We start from the raw sequence: 15,643 nt of genomic DNA, 5'->3' as shown, positions 1-15,643 counted from the left end.
TGTATTTCCCAGATATATATTGTGCATGAACACACAAAGATCAAAATTAACACTTAGCGTGCGACTGACGTAACATTACTGTTCTTGCAGAAATGGCAGCGTGCAGGGGATGTAATATTACGTCACACCAGTTAAGAGGGTTTTCCGTGATGTCGGCTGTATTTTTACGGCTTCTGTAATATGTGAGGTCTGCACGTTTCGTAGATCTCAGTAGCGGTATCATTTCAACAATCCATATTTTCTGAAAAGTTTGTTACTGTCTATTGCTTCGTAGGAATTAGTGACGTTAAAGTTCTGTTTCGTCTGTTTTGCGTGCTTTTATATTGATTCCGTCTCTAAAATGTGCAGGGAAGAGAAGAAATATTTGGAGAAAATGATTTGCAAATCCCTTGAGTCTACAAGTGATGAAAACGAAGAATTTGATGACTATTCAGATTACACGTCATCTGAAAATTGTAGTAATGTTAAACTTTTGTGAAGAAGAGTTGCTTCATACATTTATCTCATTTTCACAGATTGCTTCCTCCTACAGGCACATTACGAAATGAATGGGGGAATAACTATCCTGGGATGTAATGTTCGACTGTGTATCTCTCCGTTTAAATTTGCATCACACTGTGCTTCACTATGAATACAACATTTTCTTTGATTGAATTTTCTCATTTTGAGAGAGCTGAAGGGCGATCTGTTTAACTGTTAAAAACCAATCAACATTCAACATCACATATATAGATCTCCAGAATATGTAAACAGTTATGTTTTCGTGTACCGTGTTCGCATTATGCGACAAGCAACTGTGAACAATGCGTATTGACATAGCCTGTGGCACTAGGTGCTTTATTTTTTAAATATTTTAGCAATGACAAAATTTTTGCAATGTGCTGTTTTTATACACTTGCCATCTTGTGTGTGATTCAGCGTAAAATGAACACTCTCTACAACTAAAAGATTTTTAGACCCGAAGAAGACAGCATAGTCTGTTGAAACCGGTAGCCTTAGATTAAAAAAGTTTCATGGGAACTTAGCTGTTAAACGGTTTTTAAAAATGTGCTTTGACCCTATTTCGTGTGTTCCTTTAGATATAAATTAGCTTTACAAGAAATATAAACAGAAGAATCACGTGTTCGCTGAAACATTTGAATACAAGAATTCATTTTCAATTTTTTGTGATGTTTACTGTCAAACTGAAGTTTCCTCTACGTTTTCCTGATTTAACACTGGCAACTAAAAGTATTTACATCTGAGGCAGGAAGTCTAATAAACCTGAAAATGTTTTGAAATTCGATCTGCATATTTGTATGCACGAATCATAACCAGGAAACTAGATATTTTAGCCAGTCCACTGGTAATGGCAACTACCCACGAGTATTCACTACCCACATCATTAAGAGCGGAGCGCAATAAAAAATAAATAAAAGTTCACGTAATAATTAGATTCGGAGTCAAATATTTTCTTTATCAGATTTTCATGCATGTTTCTTTCAACCATTCCCTGGAGCAGGGTCTTGTTTTCTTTCCTTCTTCCTACTCAGTGCTAAGGTCTGTACACGAAATGCTTTGTCTGCATTAGTAGACATTCCCACTAGGGTCAAAACACGATGCGGTACGCACTTTTAAAATACCGATCAATTTGACAAACTTTGTTGGTACGTCTGCTCAGTTGTCTCGCAAACTCGAGAATAGGGAAAAGATGAACTGATAAAGTTTGATGGTTTGTAGGGGTCTTCGCAACGTAATTCATTGACGTAGTGAATTCTTAGAGTTCAAAATCATTTGTCCCCATTGCTTACAGTTTCCGTTCACGGCAGGGATATAGCCACTATAGAGCGTCGAATATCCGAAAACTAATGAAACGAAATACCAATTAACCGAAAGCGTTCCAATCCGCAAGGCAAAGTTTTCATGTGTGCGCTGTAGAACTTGCTGTGTATATTGCTGAAAAAGCCTGATACGTAGTCAAGGGCATTACAATAGAAAGATTGCAGTAAGCTACTTGCTTGACATGAGTCTCACTGCATTTGAAGAGCCACGAAACAGACAATTTGCATCTGAATTGGCAAGGGTGATTATTTAATCTTCAATATTAGAAGAACGCGATCAAGAATGTATTGAGGACTGGCTACAAGGTGATGTTGTTGAACCTAGCTATCAGATACTAACGGACGATGAAATTATCACCAATGCCATCGACGACCTCTGTAATAAAACGTATGATTTATGGAGTTACAGCATGGTGGAATAAAGTAGAACAGAATGTGGCTGCTAAGGTGCTTGGAATGGTGCAGAGATTTGCGTGCCTAGCCACGGCAGGTGGAATTAGTAGCACACCCACTGGGGGATGGAGACCATGCTGGGCAAACCCTATTGCATATCTGGATTACAATGGAGACAGTATCAGGAACACACTGTCTTTAGGATATCCAGAAACCCACGCCAATATCAGGAGTATGGTAAACATAGGAATGGGCTTGAAAATGCCAGCTGACTATACAATAATTTTAAGTTGCTTCAATTAACTTTCGAGGGAAACAACCGCAAGAAGAGAGCAGCAGAAGACTGAACCACGATACCGTTCAGGAGACAATCTTGTTTACTGGTGTTCGAAAACAGTCTAATCTATGTGGGTATATGAAGATACAGCCTAGGCTCTCTCTTGAAGAGCTGGCTACAATATTTCAGGCAGAGATTTTCGCTGTCAAAGTATGTGCAAATAAGAATCTGTTTAGATCACAAGAATCGTTGCATCTACGTTCACTCACACAGCCAAACAGCTCTGAAATTTCTATCACCTCATCAACCAGACAAAAGAAAGCCATGAAGTCCTTGTGAGGCTAGGGGAAAGCAATAAGGTTAAGCTGTCATGGGTCCCTCAGGAATTAGTGGAATTGAATGAGGTGATGGGCTGGCCAGGACAGAAACAACGAGCCCATTTGTTGGATCAGAACCTGTCCTTTCCATCACTAAGTCGATGGAAAAATAAAAACTTTTTAGATGGATTAGGAGACAAAACGCAGAATACTGGACGAATATACAAAAACACGGCCAGATAATGATGCTAAAGCCGTGTTTTAGAAGCTGCTTTGTCGACAACAGCTTGAACAGGAGACACTGATTTGGGGCTAACGTCTGACCATAGGAACTTCACACGATGGGTATAGAGAAAGAAGCCCCTAAGTGTACACCATATGGTGAGGATGAACCCGCGCCACATTTTATCTCCCAATGTGAAACTTTGAGGTGAAATCAGTAAGTTCTGAAGAAATTATGTAATCAAGAGCTAGTAAATTGTCTCCTCCTACCCTTTGAGGATACTGCCTGGCTTTACTAGAATGACAGGCAGAGAGACAGTTTCGATGTGGGTAACTGTGTCCCAAGACCACTGCTTTCTCTCCCTGTGTCAGTCAGTCAGTCAGTCTGTCAATTCCGACTCTTGCGAGAACGAGGAAGAGCCGGGCGAAAAAGACTTTGCAGAAAAACGACCATTCAGTGAAAAAATTTTTAACTAACTTGATAAATGCAGGAAGTGGCTAGAATAATGTGATGCTTTCTAATTGTCCTCAAAATGTTCGCGAGATTTATCTCTAAGAAAAATTTAAATTCTTCAGCAAAAATAAAATTTTCGACTTTTTCCTGAAATGTAGGACAATTTAATGGTCAGTTTGAATTATTCAAACGAGGCTGAGTAGATGTTTATGTTACTCAGCATTTTTGTTTCGTATCCATGTGAACGCTGATAGTGCTCTTGAAACGTTAGAATGTCCTAAACATGTTATCCGAACACCCCTCATCCCCAATTGTTCTGAATAACCGATGCTTTACAGTAAATACCTTGTTTCAGGTCTGCATGGAGAAGACGAACGTAATGGTGACTAAGCATCTAGTGAAGCAGCTGACAACGGAATTCGTACAGCAGCACCCGTTCTGCAAGGCGGATGTCACAAAGATGCAAGCTGCTGCGGAAGTCTTTATGGACATTGTAACCAGACGAGAGTTCCCGGATTTCATTACTACTTACCTGAATCAATGTCCTATTTTCTGGCACTTTCAGAGAGTGTGAATCTTCAGGCAATACGCTTCACAAGTGGCAGTTACGACATAAAAGAGCAGAAACGTTGCATTCTTAATTACTCTCATTCTCTACAGAGCATTTTAGAATGTCATTAAGCCCTAGCGAGGCTATTGAAAAGCGACAGGGTAAACCTGCTGTGGGTCTCTGGTCACTTAGGAATTAGTGGCAATGAACAAGCTGATAATATTCTCGAGGGCTTCGGTAAATGGCTACTAACATTCTGGGGTCGGAATTTTTCATGTCTAACGCGTACTATACAGAGGTGGATCATAGTAACACTGTAAAACAGATCACAGAGTGAGATGATTGGGAATTTAACATATTGAACTTACAATCGAGAGAAACGAGATACAGATTCCTGCCCGACCATAACTCGTTTTTCCAGAGCGCCTACAAACCGGTTAATGCGAAAGCCAATGTGTTTCCTTTGAAACGCGGCAAATTTCCTTCTCAGTTCGTACCTAACCCAAGATTATGCTCTGTATCTGATGAACTCGTCGCTTTCCTTCCTTCGTCATTTTCAGAAATTTTCAAAGGGAGTGGTGTCCAATCCAGGTGCCAAAGTTGTCTATGCTCTGGAACTTCAATTGAAATATTAGAACGCGCCTGCCTAACAGATTCAAAGATGTGGTCTCCAATTCCTTATCAACCTCCATGGAAGCTCTTCCAGGTAGCTATAGGTACTGCACCTCTTGAGAAAAGGATGTAAAGGATAGTGGCTGCAACAAAGCCTGAGGTTGGATTCTGAAAGGAATCTTACACTTGGTGGCGAACTGTATCCTGATGGGTACCATAGCAGCTGGTTATTAAAATTCTGTATCAAATCAAACGTCCATATCAGTTACCTGTCCAACATGTGCAATGTCCTTACAATGCATTGGTTCAAGTGAGCATCGCTTACGGACCAGGCACTCCACTTCCTTCGATGGCTGCGACTATTTTTTTCATAGTAGAGAACCATCTAGAACACCCCTTCTTTCTCAACGGCTGACTATGAAGGTCGTAACACTGATAGAGAACAAACAGTAACGAGTATATTATAGCAGAAATACTTGGAAGAACAGTGCTGAAGTGCCAGCCTGCAAATACAAAGGTCAAGCATTCGATCCCTGGTCCCTCGCAGAATTTTAATCTGTCGTATTCAGTTCTTTAACCTCTGGCAATGTTTGTTGATGCGAAAGACAGCGCGTTGCATTGTAGTTCGGCTTCCCCTTATAAACAGCTGGATGAGTCAGTTCGATGATCGGAGGAAGGTAATGGCGTACTACCTCTAATAGGACAATGCAATGCCTAGTGAATGTCCTACTCATCTGGTAGAGCTACAAAATCTGTTGACGTCACATTTTCTGATCCACTTCCATGTCTGCAACTCCCCTATTCCCTTAGGTTTACGTTTTTCCAGATACGCATCATTGTAGTAGTGAAATTTCGTTTTTTACGAACCGCATTCACGTAAACTGACAGTTAACACCATTCGAACATTTTAAATTGGCCTAATGATTACGTTCCTTGTCATTGAGATATGGCAATCCCTTTTGCACCCCTTACCACATACAGACACGATACACAGCGTCCATTTCTTCATATGTGCTCCTAATTGTTGTCTCCACAAGGTGCTGCTCACTCTGAACACGCTCAGTCGCAGTGTAATACCTATAATTTGCTTGACATACATTATAAAGTGACATCTGAAACATGTCAGGCACCCAATAACAGCTGAACTACACAATAAAATAGGGGACAAAACTGGGAAGCAACTAGAACCGCCAAATGCATAGACTCCAGCTGCCAACTCTCATAGGTTCATAATTGTTTACTAGGTAGCACACTGTAATATTACTGCATATTTAAGTTGGCTCAATGAAGAATAAACTTCTTAGACTATCGTAGAGGTTAGGCACTTACGTTACAATGTGCTTTTGCCAATGAACATTGTCTAATCAATAAAGAGTTGGAATTAAGAATTTATACAGCTAAGAACTGGAAACAGGCAATACAGAACCAGTCAGAAAATCGAGGGTTTACCATCTCGACTATCAAACATTTGAACCTAGGAAATACATCTAAATAGCTTTTGTATAATTATTTCTGATGCTGCTTTTAGATAACTAGGATGCAAAAACAAAGAAGGAAATTTTGTGTTGTGTGTCTTTCCCCTCATTTATAACAAATATATCGTCATAAAACCCTTAAGTATTTAACCATAGGAAATTGGGAGGTATTACTACTATTTGATACTAAGGAAACACTAGTGACAACTGCTCTATCATAGTGGGAAGAATAGTAAGTGTTTGATTAATGTAGGTTCGCCAAAACGAAAAACCACTTCATCTCTGTAAACTGAAATAACACAATAAAATATGAATAAAGTGTTAAAGAAAATAATAAAAATATAACTTGTTTTAAATATTTGGCATATCCTAACTCAAACTAAAAGCTACATAACGGCAATCCTACAAAGATAAACAAAGTGACTCATGGTGCATCTATGTTATGAGAAAGCATGTCACAGTAAACATGATACAGAAATAAGCAGTAAACGACAGAAAAGATAAAGATAGAAAATTGCAAGGCCAACGACTAGTGGATATGTAGATCACTGAAGAAACATCAAGCTCTCAAAATAGCTATCAAAACATAAGCTACTGCAAATATCTACAACGTGAACATGTCAAACGTCTGATTAAGACAACAGCCTCAGGTTGCTTCCTGATGGTGATAAACGTAACTAAAATATCATACATAAATGTAAATTTTAAAGAAACAATTCTGTACCTATTCATTAGCAATCTGACGAAACACACTAATGAAAATAAAAAGGGGTATATTTTTAGTTGAAAAATACAGATACTAATTACAAAAGATAATCTTTCAGCACAGTAACATCTCATTTCAAACTCTAAGACGTAACGTTAGCTTATTAGAAACAATGTGAAGTTACATGATGCAGTTTATTAGGCACAGCCTTGCACTGACTTTTGTCAGTTAAAATGTGATTTACTAATGTAAATACCTTGTTGCAACATAATTATAGCATTACCTAAACCAAGAAACTTGTAAATATTGTCTAATAATTAAAAACTGTATTACCTTCATATGACAACTATGAAGTAGAATTCTCAAATTTAAATAATACTTGGTTTAAGTTGTCATACCCTTAGGAACCCTTCGTATGGCTGCTTGAAGGGGGTTGGCTGATGAAAGAGAATGTTTGTACAGGGCTATTACAAATTATTGAAGCGATTTCATAAATTCACTGTAGCTCCATTCATTGACATATGGTCACGACACACTACAGATACGTAGAAAAACTCATAAAGTTTTGTTCGGCTGAAGCCACACTTCAAGTTTCTGCCGCCAGAGCGCTCGAGAGCGCAGTGAGACAAATTGGCGACAGGAGCCGAGAAAGCGTATGTCGTGCTTGAAATGCCCTCACATCAGTCAGTCATAACAGTGCAACGACACTTCAGGACGAAGTTCAACAAAGATCCACCAACTGCTAACTCCATTCGGCGATGGTATGCGCAGTTTAAAGCTTCTGGATGCCTCTGTAAGGGGAAATCAACGGCTCTGCCTGCAGTGAGCGAAGAAACGGTTGAACGCGTGCGGGAAAGTTTCACGCGTAGCCCGCGGAAGTCGACGAATAAAGCAAGCAGGGAGCTAAACGTACCACAGCCGACGGTTTGGAAAATCTTACGGAAAAGGCTAAAGGAGAAGCCTTGCCGTCTACAATTGCTACAAGCCCTGACACCCGATGACAAAGTCAAACGCTTTGAATTTTCGGCGCGGTTGCAACAGCTCATGGAAGAATGTGCGTTCAGTGCGAAACTTGTTTTCAGTGATGAAGCAACATTTTTTCTTAATGGTGAAGCGAACAGACTCAATGTGCGAATCTGGGTGGTAGAGAATCCTCACGCATTCGTGCAGCAAATTCGCAATTCACCAAAAGTTAACGTGTTTTGTGCAATCTCAAGGTTTAAAGTTTACGGCCCCTTTTTCTTCTGCGGAAAAAACGTTACAGGACACGTGTATCTGGACATGCTGGAAAATTGGCTCATGCCACAACTGGAGACCGACAGCGCCGACTTCATCTTTCAACAGGATGGTGCTCCACCGCACTTCCATCATGATGTTCGGCATTTCTTAAACAGGAGATTGGAAAACCGATGGATCGGTCGTGGTGGAGATCATGATCAGCAATTCATGTCATGGCCTCCACGCTCTCCCGACTTAACCCCATGAGATTTCTTTCTGTGGGGTTATGTGAAAGATTCAGTGTTTAAACCTCCTCTACCAAGAAACGTGCCAGAACTGCGAGCTCGCATCAACGATGCTTTCGACCTCATTGATGGGGACATGCTGCGCCGTGTGTGGGAGGAACTTGATTATCGGCTTGATGTCTGCCGAATCACTAAAAGGGCACATATCGAACATTTGTGAATGCCTAAAAAAACTTTTTGAGTTTTTGTATGTGTGTGCAAAGCACTGTGAAAATATCTCAAATAATAAAGTTATTGCAGAGCTGTGAAATCGCTTCAATCATTTGTAATAACCCTATACATAGTTCCAATTTATATATATTTTTACACTGTATTTTCGATGTTTACAAAAATCGTGAGTACAGCATTTAATTTTAATCTGCTAATTGAGCTTAATCTAAGGTGCTTCTATCAAGTTCGTAATTATTACTCGATTTCCTATAAAATAGGGCTTCTTTTGATTACTTATCGATATATGTTTCATGTACACAGTTTATATATCGTATTATCACTATATAGACTGAAGATCTTTAAGAGTGCTGCCCACTCAGTTCTAGGAACAGTTACGTACCAAGAACAGAATACCAACCTCAGTAATAGATCACATGGTAAGTGGAACAGGAAAAGTAGTCTCTGGCCAAAACTGTAAGATCACAAATAACATGGAAAAGCTTTTGCTATCGCTTCCAGTGACCAGGAGAGGTCTGTAACGAAGGTATGTCACCAAAGCGTAGATATTTCACTGTCCTGTGTTAGTAGTCTGTTTTCCAAGTTACACCATAAAGTGTACCTGCTAATGTAGGGAAGTGCAGGGCATTCTTCAGAATAGCTATTGGTGCAGCTAGATATCTTTAAACTAGAATTTGGAAAACACCAATTCTTAAAACAAGTACTACTTCAAACGGCATTTCATATAAATCACAAGCTCAGAAAATTTCCACAGATCCAGAAATCAAAGCAGAAGCGAAGAAATATGTGGATGACATGGTTGGTAAACGCAAATAACTGCACCTTCTACATAGTCACGAAGAGCAAAATGTGGTCATCAAGACAAACTGGAGGCAGCCTTTTCGATGGATAGAAGGTTCGTAGTTTTTATCTGAGATGCTGGGAAGTGGAAAACTAATATGGAAAATCATGTCTGCAGAGATTCTTCAGAGGCACCTCATTCAATTGTAAAATACCTACATAGTGAAAGGTATTTCGTACCTGATACTCAGTAGTGACTTTCTGTGACGTTGTTTAGGTCTTTGACTCTATAAACTGTACTAAATCAGGCGAAAAATTTCTGCATTATGGCATCAAAGGTAAATTAGTTGCATACTTCCACAAAAGAAAACAGATCTAAATGATGCAGCCACAACAATAAATTCAGAATGAAAAATTGTTGAATGTGGAATTCCCCAACGCTTAATCCTTATACTACTAATATTCTTGACTTGCATTAACGACCTGGCAGTGTCAAACATAGTAAAAATGTTTATGTATGATAAAAGTATCATAATCAGAGAGACACACTCCACCAAACAAGTTACAACCAAACCAATAACACTCAAAGTATACAAATGGTTCATAGCAAACAGTTTAACCTTAAATATTTCGAAAACAAATCTTACGCAGTTTAAAGTCGTAAACAAGAAATTGTAAGCTGCTCAAGTAGACATTAAAGGACAGAAAAAATAAACATCTGGTCCAAAATTTGTAGGTATCAAAGAGATGTAATTAACATAGACGGGTCATACTGATAAGCTACTTATGAAACCTAGTTCGGCAGTCTTTCCACTAAGAGCTACTTCTCGGAATCATTAACTAGAAATTATAATGCTTTCTTGATTGGTACAGTTCCGTCTTCTCTCATCTACTCTCCTGTGGCCCAATAGTCCTGGAAAATATTACAGCACGGGATGCCTCACCTGTTGGACCAGCGGTCGATTTTCCTGCCCAAATGGTTCAAATGGCTCTGAGCACTATGGGACTTAACATCTGTGCTCATCAGTCCCCTAGAACTTAGAACTACTTAAACCTAACTAATATAAGGACATCACACAGATCCATGCCCGAGGCAGGATTCGAACCGGCGACCGTAGCAGTCGCGCGGCTCCGGACTGAGCGCCTAGAACCGCTCGGCCACCGCGGCCGGTTTCCTGCCCATTCCGGACAAGTACAGAGAGTGGGCGTGCTAGTAATTATGAGCTCCAATGTTAGGTGGGTGATGGAGCCCGTCAGGGAGATAGCAGGCAAGGCGGGAAAGAATTCCAGTGTGCATTCGTAATGTTTGCCGGGAGGTCTCATCCTTGATGTGAAGGAGGCCCTGCCAATAGCTATCGAGCCCACTGGGTGTAACTGGCTGCATGTAGTGGCACATGTCGGCACGAATGACGCCTACAGCTTGGTTTCTGAAGCTTTCCTCCGCTCCTTTCGGCAGCTGGCAGATTTGGTGAAGGCAACAAGCAACGCAAGCGGGGTGCAGGCTAAGCTGTCTACTTGTAGCATCGTACTCAGGGTTGATCGCGGTCCTCTGGTTTGGAGCAGAGTGGAAGGTCAAAACCAGAGGCTCAGACGACTCTGCGATAGCATCGGATGCGAATTTCTCGACTTCCGCTATAGGGTGCAGAATTGTAGGGTTACCCTTAACAGGTCAGGCGTGCACTACACGCAGGAAGCAGCTACTAGGGTAGCGGACAACGTGTGGAGTGCACATGGGGCTCCTTTAGGTTGGAGAACTCCTCCCTTGGGAGCAAAGACTGTTTGCCTGTTAAATCAGCCACAGCGACCTCAGATCATGTTGGTCCTCGCAGATCAGAGATAGAAAAGATTAATACGATTTTAGTAAACTGCAGGAGCACCCAAGGAAGGGTTCCAGTGTTAATGCGTCGTACTGAAGGTTATAATGCACAGATAGTATTGCGAACAGAAATCCGGTTGAAACCAGACGTCAGTGACAGCTAAAGCCTAAGTTCAGATTGGAATGTTTATCGTAAGGATAGGTTAGTCGCGAGTGGTGGGGATGTGTTTACTGCAGTAAAAAACTCGATAAAATCTAGAGAGGTTATCACGGATTCCGAATGTGGCTTAATCTGGGTGAAACTGAGTATCAAAGAACGGTCAAAAATGGTGATCGGATGCTTCTATATACCACCTGGGTCAGGATCTGTAATTGTAGAGTGCTTCAGACAGAACTTTCAGAATATATAGTAATATTACTGAGCATGCCGTCGTAATAGGGGGCGTGACTTCAACTTTCCAGGTATAGACTGGGAGTGTTATGCCATCAAAACTGGTGCCAGAGACAGGGAATCGTGTGGCATTGTTCTGGATGTCTTGTCCGAAAATTACCTTGAGCAGATAGTTAGAGAACCACTTGAGAGTGTAACGTCTTAGACCTCCTGGCAGCGAACAGAAGTGAACTTATCGAATCAGTTAACGTAGAGGACGGTATCAGTGATCATAAGGCTGTGGCAGCATCTGTGACGACAGGTACTACAATGTCCCTCCTTTCAATCGTCGTACGAAGATCGAAGTGGCCGATATTGAGATAACTGGCCGCGGAATTGAAAAGCAGCTACAATCGCTTAGTAGTGGAAAGGCGTCGGGACCACATGAGATACCTGTAAGATACTATAAAGATTATGTGAAAAAACTTGCTCCCATTATAGCAGTAATTTATCGTAGATCGCTTGAGCAACGAAAGGTACATAACGACTGGAAAAAAGTACAGATCATTGTCGTTTTTAAGAAAGGCCGTAAGACAGACCCACACAATTATAGACCTATATCGTTGACATCAATCTGTTGTAGAATTGTGGAAAATGTTTTATGCTTAAGAATTATGACGTTTTTGTAAAATGAACATCTCGTCTATAAAAATCAACATGGATTCCGCAAACAGAAATCCTGCGAAACTCGGCTCGCTCTGTTCCTCCATGAGATCCACAGCGCAGTGGACAACGGCGCTTAGGTTGATGCCATGTTCCTTGATTTCAGTAAGGCATTTGACACCGTCCCGCAATGCCGTTTAATGAAAAATATACGAGCTTACGGAGTATCTGAGCAGACCTGCGATTGGATTCAAGACTTTCTTGCACATTGAACTCAACACGTCGCTCTTAACGAAACTAAATCGACAGATGTAAAGGCAATATCCGGAGTACCACAGGGAAGTGAGATAGGACCGTTGCTGTTAACAATATATATATAAATGATCTAGTAGAAAGCTTTGGATGCTCTTTAACGACATTTACAGATGATGTAGTTGTCTAAACTAAAATAGCAACGCCAGAAGATATTAAGAATTTGCAGAACGACCTGCAGAGAATTGATGAATGGTGCAGATTCTGGCAGTTGACCCCGAACGTAAATGAATGTAACATATTGCGCATACATAGGAAAAGAAATCCACTGCTGTACAGTTATTGATGACAAATTGCTGGAGACAGCTTCTCCCGTAAAATATCTACGCGTAACTATCCAGAGCGACCTTAAGTGGAATTACCATATAAAACAGGCAGTGGGAAAAGAAGACACAAGACTCAGATTCATCGGATGAATCTTAAGAAAATGTAGCTCAACCACGAAAGAAGTGGCTTATAAGACGCTTGTTCGCCCGATTCTTGAGTATTGTTCATCTATCTTGGATCCCTATGAGGTAGGACTGATAAGGCAAATAGAGAAGACCTGACGAAGAGAGGCGCGTTTCGTCACGGGCGAGAGAGCGTTACGGAGATGCTAAACAAACTCCACTGGGACGTTAAAAGAGAGGCGTTGTGCATCACGGAGATATTTACTACTGAAATTTCGTGACAGCTCTTTTGAGGAGTCGGAAAACATATTACTTTCTCCTTCATACGTCTCGTGTAATTACCATGAGGAGAAAGTTCGAGAAATTAGAGCCAATACAGAGGCTTGCCGACAATCGTTCTTTCCACGCGCTATTCGCGAGTAGGACAAAGTAGGAGGGATCAAAATGAAGATCGTGTGCAGCAAAGTGTTGTTCTCAAGTGGCTTCATTTTCAGTTTGTTGCAACAAATTTAAATTTTCTTCTGTGCTTCGACGGACCTGGGAAATATTTTGCAGTGGAAATTAAACAGTTCAGCCTCCATAAAATGATCTTCAGAAAGAGGCTGTTCAGGGCGTCACGATGTCTGTCATAGTTACGGTGGTAATTGAATAGATACAATATCAGCTTTGGAAGTTAGTAAGGATGATGAAATTCAAAAAGCTTCACTAACAAGGAATCCCTTGAGTGTGAGGTCGCAAGTTCAATCTTTAGTAAGGTTCATTTAAAAATTCTGCGTTAACAATTAGGAAAAACAGTAGCTGCTAACGACTCATCACGTGCATCAAGATGATGACAGGAAATAAGTGTCAGGGAGTTGCAGAGATCAGCCTTCTATGCGATGTATGTATTACGCTTCACGAAATGGGCATCAACATTGAATAAATGTTAGGAACGAACCATGAACACCGAATGAAAAATGGCGTGCCACAATAATCAAAAGGTTTGTATCTTCAAGATCGAAGGCGAACTCCTTGGGAGTTATAAACGTGCAGAACGTTTTGTTAGGTATTCACCCTTAAAGGATCCATATGGAATCATACTGGTGTGATGAGGTGATGAGAACTGATTGAATACGGAGGCATGCAACCCAATGCGAAACAGTCTGTCGCAGAGCTTATCGTGAAACTGGCTGTTCTCTAAGGCGTAGCTGCGGATAGTGCGATGCTATGTTTTATGGGCAGGGAAAAAACAAACATCCAGAGGCCGAGTTTGTCCGGTTGTTCCAGGTGGAATGAACTGCAATGTCACATGCTTTTCAGAGCGGATACTTTGCTCTAAAGCAGTATGATTTTTATACGCAGACCAGGAATCAAGCAATAGTTTTGAGTTTCTGTTGACCAAAAGCAGTGTTCATACCATAATTGTACTTCTCTTACGCCCATTTCTCCCACTCCCGCTTGCCCTTGCAAGATTACACACACAAGAAAGAATTGTAGGGGGCAGAGCAATTCCAGCTCCTAGCAGCACAATAAATAACTTCCCAGTCAACTTGTAACGCATTTTCTCTTCAAATGCCGACTGGTCGGAGTTGGAAACGAATTCCTTACTGAACGATGGGATGCGGTTGGTATCTCATCTATAAATTTTCGGTCCGATACCGCAGTTTGCTGCGTATTATCAAGTTGACGCTGTGTTTGAAATTTTGTTATCTTACGTTTTCCAGTCCTGCAGCACTGTTTGAAGTTTTTCAATTGTCTGCTGCTTTTCTTGAAATCGCTGTAGTGTATGTCACGCGCAATGTGATGTGCATGAAGTAGCAGGTCACTGTCATGCCCATCATGTAAACTGTATGGAATATGCTTGAAACGCGCAAATGTAAGTTTTTGTGCCAAGTGTGTCTTGTCCTCCTTTGAATATCATTAGTTCTTTTTATGCACTACACGGTAATATTGCTGCTGACTTATTCGAAATATGGTCATAATTGTTCTTCTTTTGCTATGCTGCGTACGATCTCCCATGTACGTAATTATATTTAGTATACGTTCCTTGGACAATGATTTTCCTTATCTACGTCAACTGAGGACGGAATTTGTGGCTTCCTGCCCGACAAGGATGATGAACTACAGGACTCGACACCTGTTTCAGTATCACTTTCACCTGTTAAGCACGTGTCGTCGTCATTGTACTCCTCATGAAAATTTTCAGCACAGTCGACCGCATACCACACCACCCACTCCACTGACTCGTCTTGCAGAAACGCTAATATTTCATCAGTCACATCTTTCTCACTCTGAAATTCTTTGGATTCTTTCTGACTAAATGTCAACTCTGGCAACTGTTGTAGATATAATGCAATGTTTACTTTGTTTGTAGTTAGTTAGAATTGTCTACTTTGTATCACTGTTGCTCTGTTGTGAGTTACACGTCGACTAAGCAGTTCAACTGCGCTGTACTCGCCACTGGATACCTCCAGTCCCGCCCTCTGTTGTCATTAGCAGCCAATATTGTGGTTGCATGGTGGACAATACGTTGGACTTCGAATGCCGTAAACATCATTGGCCTTTTGTGACCTCACGCTCGAGAGGTTCCTTGTAAGATGCGAGGCGAATGGATTTCTGAGCAGTTTTTAGAATCTGGAAACTGCAGTAATGACAACTTTTTGGTCAACTACATGCTACAAATAAACTGCTGCAATGCGTTGACACCGATACAGAGACTGTAATGAAGATGTGCGGTTCCTTACTTGAATACGCTCGGGAGAATAGTTCTATGAATGGCACACACAAAAACGCTGGCATCCAAAAGAGTAAGATAAA

At 40.9% G+C, this 15,643-nt stretch overlaps 1 protein-coding gene across 1 annotated transcript in view; it reads left to right on the top strand.

Annotated features, from left to right (window-relative positions):
• LOC126412416 (malate synthase-like) overlaps nucleotides 1-6,033 on the top strand; it is a 137,919-nt gene extending 131,886 nt beyond the window's left edge. Inside the window, exon 10 of the mRNA XM_050082004.1 lies at nucleotides 3,839-6,033. Within this exon, the coding sequence (XP_049937961.1) occupies nucleotides 3,839-4,057 (219 nt within the window). The 3' untranslated portion in view covers nucleotides 4,058-6,033. The remainder of the gene's footprint in view (nucleotides 1-3,838) is intronic.
• The last annotated feature ends 9,610 nt before the right edge of the window (nucleotides 6,034-15,643 follow it).

This window comes from Schistocerca serialis, chromosome 7 (assembly GCF_023864345.2).
Source record: "Schistocerca serialis cubense isolate TAMUIC-IGC-003099 chromosome 7, iqSchSeri2.2, whole genome shotgun sequence".
NCBI classification, from domain to species: Eukaryota; Metazoa; Arthropoda; class Insecta; order Orthoptera; family Acrididae; genus Schistocerca; species Schistocerca serialis.
The sequence above is the reverse complement of the archived record's forward strand: the minus strand, read 5'-3'. Positions and strand labels throughout refer to the sequence as shown.